This window comes from Perca flavescens, chromosome 7, assembly GCF_004354835.1.
Source record: "Perca flavescens isolate YP-PL-M2 chromosome 7, PFLA_1.0, whole genome shotgun sequence".
Classification (NCBI taxonomy): domain Eukaryota; kingdom Metazoa; phylum Chordata; class Actinopteri; order Perciformes; family Percidae; genus Perca; species Perca flavescens.
The window spans coordinates 25,062,129-25,071,779 of NC_041337.1; the positions used below are offsets into that span (position 1 = coordinate 25,062,129).

Below are 9,651 nucleotides of genomic sequence, written 5' to 3' on the forward strand. Positions count from 1 at the left end.
ACTTTGTACAGGTGTTGTTGACAAAATGCAGAATGTGGCATAAAGCATGTCTTAGTTATTGTTTTTCAAATATGACTTAGTATAGACGCTGTTTTAATCATATGCTAAACAAGCACATTTTCAGGAACTAGAAGACTTCAGGTTTCAGATGAAGCCTCGTGCATTGTGGCCTTGCAGTTCTTCTGTTAGGCTATAAGCTTTTCCATTTGGGTTTGGCTAATAGGCAAAAATCAAACAAAGATCGGTGGACTCCCTTTTTTACTTTCTGAATCCAGGTACTTTCAGTTTAGGATACAGCAGGTTAAATATTCAGTTTGGCTTCAGAAATTCTAGCACTGTGTTGAGTCAGTTTATGCCCTGCATGTGTACATTTTGTATGAGCTCTATTGCATCGATATGTTTGTCTACAGATCCTCATTTTAGGTAGGTGTGTGTGTGTGTGTGTGTGTGTGTGTGTGTGTGTGTGTGTGTGTGTGTGTGCGTAGTTTTTCCCTGACTCAGCTGTTTGAGCGATCCAGAGATCAAAGTGCAGAGAGTTAGATGAACACTGCAGTGAAGTTTAAGCAGCTGATGAATAAACATGAGGAGGGACATTTATGCATTGCACACGTACACACATCCTTTTCAAGAACAGCGAACAACAACTTGCTGCCTGCTGAATCTTAACATAGGTGCAGAGGAATGGACACAGACACACACATATAGACACACTTACACTGTACAGCGTTGGCATACATTCATTTAGTGCACACTTACACACAGTTGTTTAATTAGAGGTGTGTGTGTGTGTGTGTGTGTGTGTGTGTGTGTGTGTGTGTGTGTGTGTGTGTGTGTGTGTGTGTGTTTAATTAAGTGGGACTTTGTGCACGGTAATCCTGCTTTTATGAAAGTAACACAGACGTACAGTCTGAACCCACCCTGGATGAACCAACATACACCAGCCAAAATGAAGGCGCACACACACACACACACACACACTGAAAGACCCACATTAATGCACATGCACGTATGAAAGGGCACAAGAGCAAACACACTCTCTGTTCCACCCCATAGGGAGCAGAAGCCTTTGGCAAACTGATGGATAAAGTGTGTGAATAGCAGGTTAAACTCTAGCCAGACCTAACAACAGACATATTATGCTATATGGGGGAAATGAGAGGAAAAGGTTGAAGAAAAATAGACATCTGAGCAAAGCACTGACATAGCCTTCTTACTGGCATCACTATAGAGTTCATGTAGATAAAAGCCATAAAAACACAGCAGCAAAAACAGCACCTAAACATATTTATATTTTACTTCTCATATCATTGCATAGATAAAAATGGAATTTTATACATCATGGACTCACAAGGGCACATCTAGATGAATAACTTATCACACGCACACATGCAGTGTGTGAATCACTGAGCAGTGCAATGACAGGTGTGTCCAGGACAGCATCCCAATTGGTTTGACTAATGAAAGAGCATCCCATCTCTTATCACTGAATTATGCATCACACGTATTACAAAACACTCCACTGCATAGATTATTAATACAAACACACACACTCTGCACACATGTATAGACAGGCATGTACACATGCTGACACAAACATAAAAAAAAAATGCTGAAATTACCAAAAAAAAACATGCAAATGACAAAAAGTAAAAAGAAAAATAGTAGTTAATGTAGGTTTTTATATTGAATAATATTGCAGCTTGCTGAAATTTTGAATGTTATGCACCTATTCAGCCAGGATAGTAGGTTTGAGTTTTAGCTAAATGGGAATAAGAGACACACTGACAACAACGTGTAACTGACAACAAAATGAAGGTCTTGACCTGTAGTGAAGGGTCTAGTTCCTTATATTGCTTGTACTATGTGATACTCTTACTATATATTACTCCGATAGAGCATATACAGTATTTTATTTTGACCTGTTATTGTTTAGGCTGTCTGTAAGACAGACATTAGGAGACATGATGTCCCCCAAGTCCTTGCAAAAGCCCTAGAAGAGTTGGACAGGTGGCCACTGAATTCCAGCTGGCTTTAGAGATGTTTGTTAAGCAAGAAGTAAATGGTGAGGCCATTACTTGCTGACAGAAGAAGAGTTCAAACAGAGCAGAGAGAGATTACCGGAAATGATTTGTGTTAAAAAGAAAGGACGTTATAGGCTACTCACATTTTACAGCAGGCTTACCGCTTTGAACATTTACATTGAGGTTATGAGATAAAATCAGACAAACAAACTGCATGTCATGTTGGCTTGGTGTAGGCTGTCAAACAAAAACGACTGGATGTTCTACTAGATGTTGCACTCACGTTGGCCAGCATTTTAGCTGCCTATCTCATCAACCGAGACCATGGACTGTATTTTGGTTAATACACAGTTATCAGATCTGCAGGGGAGAGCACAGGGCAATAATCTAATGGATAATATCTAATCTACAGGACCTCCTTCAACCATATGAAAGATGAAAAGAAAAACTGTTTTAAGCAAAGCAGTCAGCAACGTGCATCATGTAAGACAGTTTAAACTCTACAATAAAATGCAGCTTCATCTGCAGTGAAGTATTTTTACAAGTGTTTGGGGACAAGTTTATTAGCTTTCAGTAGTTTTAACAGATGGCCAATGTGGGTTGAGTTTAAGAAAGGCCTAATATATGTTGAGACATTGAAGTGATATAGATATAAAAGACTTTGAGCAGAGAAGGACATGTAACTACTACAACTAGATCTGTCTGGCTTTGAGTCCAAGGGTTCCATTAACATTTGAGTGATGGGGAGGCTGAAAAGCGAAGACTTATTCTGTTATGATATTGGCAGGGTCATTAGACTCACCGCAGATGATATTAAAAGAGTGCATGCATGTCTTAGTGATGGGATGACAACTTTATTCTAAAGAAGGTAAAGTGAAAAAATCAAAAATTAAAGATCTTTAAAAATGTCTTTTATATTCTTTAAAGTTTGTATAGTCCTTTCACTGCTCAGGGAGTCTCAATAACTCCAGACGCCATGAAAAACACTCACAGCTGTTATTCTGAATTCTTGTCATTCCCGAGTCATGACATTGACATTTTGGAGACCTAAAAGTGTTTGCCTGATGGAACAATCACATAAGTTAGGAGCAGAATAAAGTGAATGAACTTACTGACAGCTGGATAGAGGACCTGCAACCCAACAGACAAATGAATGACAGGAAATGGACAGCTTTATTATAATATCTCTTGCATCTACCTGCAGATTAAGTGACTTCAGAATAAGGGGCGTTGAACATGTCAAGGGGAATTTATTACATTTAAAAAAGTTTCATATTACACCTACTGTAAGATGGAATGGGTATTTTGCCTTCGGAACTTTGATTAGGTTTTGCATTACAAATGTTATATCCACCAAATAAAGTTGGGTTCAAGTTAAGATTTTATTTATTCTCATTCCGGCTTTGCTCATTGATTGCCTTGTTTATCGTATCCTGGTTACAGTTCTTTACATGTTATTTACTTTAAGGTATTTTGGTTCCTTTTCTTTGTCAAAGATTGTCATGTTGGCTATAGACATGGCTCTGCTTATGATTATTGCACATTCTCTAAACCAACAGGTAATTTCCACTTGCATCATCTAGTAAATACAACAGCAGCACCAACAGTGAGGTTGAGACATATCACTGTGTCACCAGAACGAGGGGTTTGCTGATGTCTTGTCCTTCTTTTGGTCTAAGTTGGATAGGAGCAGCAAGCTAAAAGCCCAAACTGTTACCGGGAGCCAAGAAATGCCCCCCCAATATTATCCTGCATGGCACTGGTCCAAAAGTAGCTTAGGACGCAGCATGGGAATAGCGAGATAGATAGACGTGACAAAAGAAAGATGGAGGTGAGCCAAGTGGATGCAGTAGAGTTGAAAGAGGCTTGTGTGTGTGTGAAGGAGTTCAGATGGCTCCAACAGCTACGGAAGAGCAGAGAGTGAATATTTTTATGATCTGCTGGGAGCTAGTACAGTAGACAGTACAGCACAGGCAGTAATATGCCAAACATGCAATAATAATGCATATGTATGGAAAACTATAATAATGAATACATTAGCTGTACAACATGGTTTAAGAACATTGCTTAAGTTATTTTGTCTGTTATAAGCCAGGTTTCCATACCAATTTGGTGCAAATTTTAACCAAATTTCAAGAAAAAAACAGCAAAAGAAAATGAGAATGAATGCGCAACTGTTATGCGAGAGATTAGAAGTTGGTTTAACGTGATGGAAATAGGGCATTGATGTTTGTTTTGTGTATTAATTTAAGGAACGTTACAGTTTCCTTATTCCTTTCCTTCATCATGTTTCCATTTCACTTTGGCACATTTTACTATCATTGATATGCCAACTTTTCCACTTCAGCCTCAGTAAAAGGTATTTCTTTATTTTTAACACTTAGTGTGCATTTGAAAATACACATAAAAACAGATGGACAGAGGACTTCTCATCAGATCACACCACTAGAATCAAGAAAAATGACTGAATTTGGATAGGTCATGTGGGCAGCATTTTAGTCCAGGACAAATTTTCCTACAGGGACAATAACGTATACCGTATCATTAAAATGATTTCACTACACTGACTTCGACATAAAGAGGACTCAAAAGATATATATTTATTTTATATTTTTGCCCAACAAGCACACATCGACATGTAGCTATAAACATCCCTACAGAACCTGAAAGCAAACACAAACCAGACCCCAAAGCCTTTACAGCATCCTCATAACCACCAACATCCCCCCCCCCCCCACACACACACACACACACACACACACACACACACACACAAACTCCACCTGTTTTGGACAACAAACCCAAAGCCATCATAGTCCCAACCAGCTGCGTTGTTAAACCATTCGAATCCCAGAGACAAACCTACCGTTCTGTTGTGATTCATCAGCATTTAACAAAGCAAACGGCAGGGGAAGATGACGTGAGACAAAGAGACGGAAGGACAGAGAAGGAATGGATGAGAGAGGAGAAAAAAAAAGTGAAAGGTCACGGCACATGTAGCCCTGACATAACGGAACGTCCCGTCCTTTCCTGAGCAGGGCCCTCGCTGTTCACACAACTTTTAACAGTCAAAGGGAGAATCAAAAGGGAGATGGTAAAAATGCTGCTTCCTCCTGTTAAGACCTGTGTTCACAGGCTTGTGAATGAACCCTGTTTACACACACAAATGTTGTTTCCTGGTAAAAACAGGGAGACAAAGAAAATACTGAGGATGGACAGCAGGAAGAGAGCTCAGAGGAGGGGGACAAGGGGAAAACGTAACGAGGAACGAGAAGCTGAGGGCCACGTTTTAATGAATCGTGAAGTCAGACTGTAAAAGAAACATTTTGCATACTGCCTTTTTTTCAAAAAACACACACTCATGAACACGTCACGTCTTGGCACACACCCAGTGTTCACAGGTGAAGGTCATGGCTCAAAGGTTTGGCTCAGAAGAGGGGAAGTTGCCATTACGAAGTGTGGAGGGATGCAGATGTAGGAACTTTATGGTTGAGAATTTGATTTATTTACCTTGCGAAACCAATTTTTACATTTGTTAAATGGAAGTTTGAACAGCCCTTCGCAGCTTGAAAAGAAGTCATACGCCCTCAAAGCTCATCCAAATCCAATTTCAACCACATAGCTGCAGTTTTTTCTTTATTCTTTGGACTTTAAAGCATTGGACTCCAACAGTACAGTACATTACTTTCACAATCCCATAACACGGTGAGGCCTTTAAGGCCCATTTCCTCTAGCAAGTCACAGAGGAGTGAAGCTCAGTCAAGGATTGCAGCCAGGCCTTGTCCACTGTGGGTTGGAACCCTTAAGCACTAACAGGAGCTTCCACTTAGACCTTTCACAGGACACGTTCACTTCTTATTCAAAATCAACCTCCAACAGACCGATTCCATTTCTTTAGATTAAGATAAATATCTATGTATACAACCTTTTTCTATTGTCTGCAAAACAGCAGGACATGTAATCTGTTAAGAGTTAAGGCCTTTAGACGAGAAGATCTCATGTTTTTACGTTAATTATGCCAGTTAGCTTAGCTTAGCACAACGACTAGAAACAGGGGTGAACAGCTAGCCTGTCTCTGTTCAAAGAAAACAGAATATGCCTACCAGCATCTTATAAGACTTCCTGGAGTTTTGTCATCATGGTGAGGTTGCCAGACAAACAACCACTCCAGGAAGTTATTGCACACGGCCAAGAAATTGTCATATCACATAACCCCTCGTAAAAAAAACCAAACATACTCTTCCATTTGTGCTAAGCTAAGCGGCTAGCTTGGCAAGAAAGTGTATTTTCCAAAAATGTCAAACTACTCCTTTAATTCAAAGGGAATAACACTTTGATCCAAAGCACTGTTATGGATATTCAAAGAGTTACTGTACATAGAAGCTATAATTGTTTTGGTGATCTTCTAATCGACATCAGGGTAAAGTTTCCACTTAAAACGACATGAAATCTAATTTGCACATTGCTATAACATTTCCAAGCATATTGCTCAGAGATTGAACTCTTTCTATTTGTATGTTCCATGAGCTTCCCTCTAGCACCATCCTCAGGCCAAAATGTCTTCTAATAAAAAAAATGTGTTGAGTAAATTCATGCTCTCTTGGGAATGAAGCCTTCACTCACTGATGGCTGTTGGTAGGATAATGTAAGCCATCCTGGTCTCTTGTTTCATTCAGCTCTTTACCACCGTTCTCTGCTGTGCTGTTCTACTTCTCCGTCTTTCTTTGCAGCCGGCTGGAGAGGGGAAGCACCAGAACAAACCAACTCCAAAAGACTCTTTGTCTCCCAGTGTCAGAAAACACACTTGCACTCTTTCCTCCCTTTGTCTGTCTACCTCCTACATACGCCCAGCATGAGCATGAGTCTTTCCCCTGTCTTCAGCTTTCAACAATGCTTCATATCTGTGCTCCGGCCCACACATCAGAATACCACGGCGAGACGCCGTGAACTTCTCCCTCTATCTGGCTCATTCATTGTCTCGAACACCCAGTCGTCTCTGTCTCACTCCTCTTTTCTTTATCGGTCACTTCCTCATCATCATCTTTCAAATTTGTGACCTCACCCACATTACAGTGACTTCATCGGGCAGCAGCTGAATTCAAGGCCGCAAAGTGTTGGTGGAGGGGACAATTAACGCCCACTGCTGTGTCTGGGACACCAGGGTGAGACTGCTGACAGGAAACTTCTGGAAAGATATCAACCACCTCAGTGTCTCATCTCGGGCATGCACTTTTTCAAAATCTGCATCTGTGAATTTCATTTGTCGATAGTATAAACTGAAGGAATGCCCACTTGTGTTGTCTGGGAAGTGAGAGTGGGGGGACTGTTCAAGGCCAATATCAAGTCTCAACAAGGCCACCAACGAAATGCCTTCACATTTTGTTCTTATTCTTTTCACACGAAGAGGAAGACAAGGTTTGTTTGTAAAAAACTAAGCTTTGAGATTCCAAGCTGGAGCTTCCATGGGAGAGTGGTCCCAGAATTTGTGGGAAGTCCACGATTGAAAGAAAGAAAAAAAAAAGAACGGGCCCAGTGCCAAATCCAAATAGAGGAAAGATGAGGTAAACAATTGTCTGGTGAGGAGATGTAAATATATGTCAAGCAAGAGTCCGATATTTTTCTTGTCTTGTCTGTAGCTGTTAAATTGGCTCAAGGGTTACAGTAGATTATTTGTTCGGGCAGTCCCGTGAGGAAGGTGGTCAAGAGTTTAAATTAAAGTCTCCAGATGAGGTTTCAATTGGTCTGGGTGTTTTACAGCTATGCAGTGGGTCTGTGTGGTAACAAGGCTTTAAGTTACATGTAACACTGAGCTCTGGGTCTCTGGTTTTTTTCCCTTTCCTTTTTTAATCGAAAGCAAGTGATGATGTGGCCACCAAGAGGGTCTCACTCATTAAAATGAGTAGCATTACATTTTTGTTAAAGAGATCTAAAACAGCCATATACACATACATATCATAAAGCTGGTATGATAGAAGGTCAAATTATTAATCGAATAAATGTTCAGAGAAAAGGAAATCCGTTACAACAGTCACAGACTGCCATCTGCTGGACATTGTACAAATTTACTTCAAGATTTTATTAATTTATCATTGTGGGAATTTTTCTTTTATAAATGACAGTGATAGTTCAGGACACTTTTTATAAGTAGCACTAAGTAACCAACCATGACAAAATTTATGAATGAATACAGGTTTGTAAGATTTTGTTTTATTACGTGCTTTGATTTGAAAATGTTTTTACAAAATTGGGGACATTGTAACATACAGAAAGTATTTTTGTTGTTAAAAAGGCAGAAGTGTGTTGCGATAGTGAAATAATTTATCTTCTTTTACGAGGATGTTCAGCAGTAGCAGAACTCCTTCAGTCTCAGCATGTGTGTGTGTGTGTGTGTGTGCGTGTGCGTGTGTGTGTGTGTGTGTGTTCAGAGATGCTGGTGCAGCCACAGCACTGTGTTGAGGAAGCAGTCGGCCTGTGTGTCCACTCTGGACAGAGAATGTCCGTCTTCTGGAAACCACAACAGTCTGCATGGACAAACAGACGATTGATCAGATCAGTCTTAATAAGTATATAAGTATTAGTCTTGATGAGGGTGAGGACAAAATAACAGGAATGCCTGAGTGATTTAAAACCTCTGTTGTGTTGGATCAGATTGTCCAGGTGGCTTTATTGGGTGTATTTAATGTATGCGTGTTGTACCTGACAGGTGAAGCTCTGCTCTTCAGTGATTTGTAGAGCTCGAGACCCTGGTGAGGAGACACTCGCCTGTCCCTGGCCCCCAGCATTAGTAAGACTGGAGCCTTGATCTACAAACAGACACAGATAAAAACACTGTACATTTATACACACACACAGAGTCTTTTTATGAAACAGACTCCTGAACTTTGCTCCTGTGCCTAGAAAAGTAGTCTCGCTTTGCCAGACCCTCCTCCAAAGCACACTGAAGGAGGGTCTGGCTACTCCACACAGCATTCGGGGATGGGAGGAAAACGTGCTCTGGTTTAATGGCATTTCTTTAAACCAATCAGAATCGTCATGATCGGTGCTAAACTCCGCACAGAGCCGCTGCAAAATAGTCATCTGCGAGAGAAAACTCAGATTGGACAGATAGTCTAGCTAGCTGTCTCAAATTACCCTGCAGAGATCTGAGGAGCAGTCAAAAATTAGTCCTCATAATTCCACCGAATTTAAAATTCCAACACAAAGAAAGCGGAAGGATACGGAAAATACATGCATCCGGCGGAATTTCCTGCAGCACTTGAGCAATCCTGGAAGTGGAACACGAAGGATATAGACTACTAGATAAGTAATGACTGAATTTTCAGGTACATTTGCAGTATAGTTTCTATTAATAAATCCTAATTTAGCTCAACAGTTGGGTCAAAAATCCGCTTATACAAAAGAAATACAGAAATCTAATAGATAGACAATCATTACATTTATGGAAAAACATTTGATTTTTATCACCATTTGGCCTATTCTCTATAAAAGTGTGCAAGTGTCTGACCTGAGCAGCATGTGTGATGGGTGACTTCTGTAACATGGCAGCCAGGGCTTCAGCAGTGGGTATCTGGTCATATGAGTACTGAAGCCCCACGCTGGTGTAACGCCTGGAGACGCAGAGAGAGGATAA

General features: G+C 40.4%; 1 protein-coding gene across 2 annotated transcripts in view; it reads right to left on the reverse strand.

Annotated features, from left to right (window-relative positions):
• Positions 1–8,214: 8,214 nt before the first annotated feature.
• zgc:136971 (S9 family peptidase) overlaps positions 8,215–9,651 on the reverse strand; it is a 10,630-nt gene continuing 9,193 nt past the window's right edge. For both annotated transcript variants that reach the window (XM_028583031.1, XM_028583029.1), the window contains exons 20-22: positions 9,526–9,628; positions 8,718–8,824; positions 8,215–8,542 (exon numbers count right to left, since the gene is read on the reverse strand). In XM_028583031.1, the coding sequence (XP_028438832.1) occupies positions 8,443–8,542; positions 8,718–8,824; positions 9,526–9,628 (310 nt within the window). In that variant the 3' untranslated portion in view covers positions 8,215–8,442. The remainder of the gene's footprint in view (positions 8,543–8,717; positions 8,825–9,525; positions 9,629–9,651) is intronic.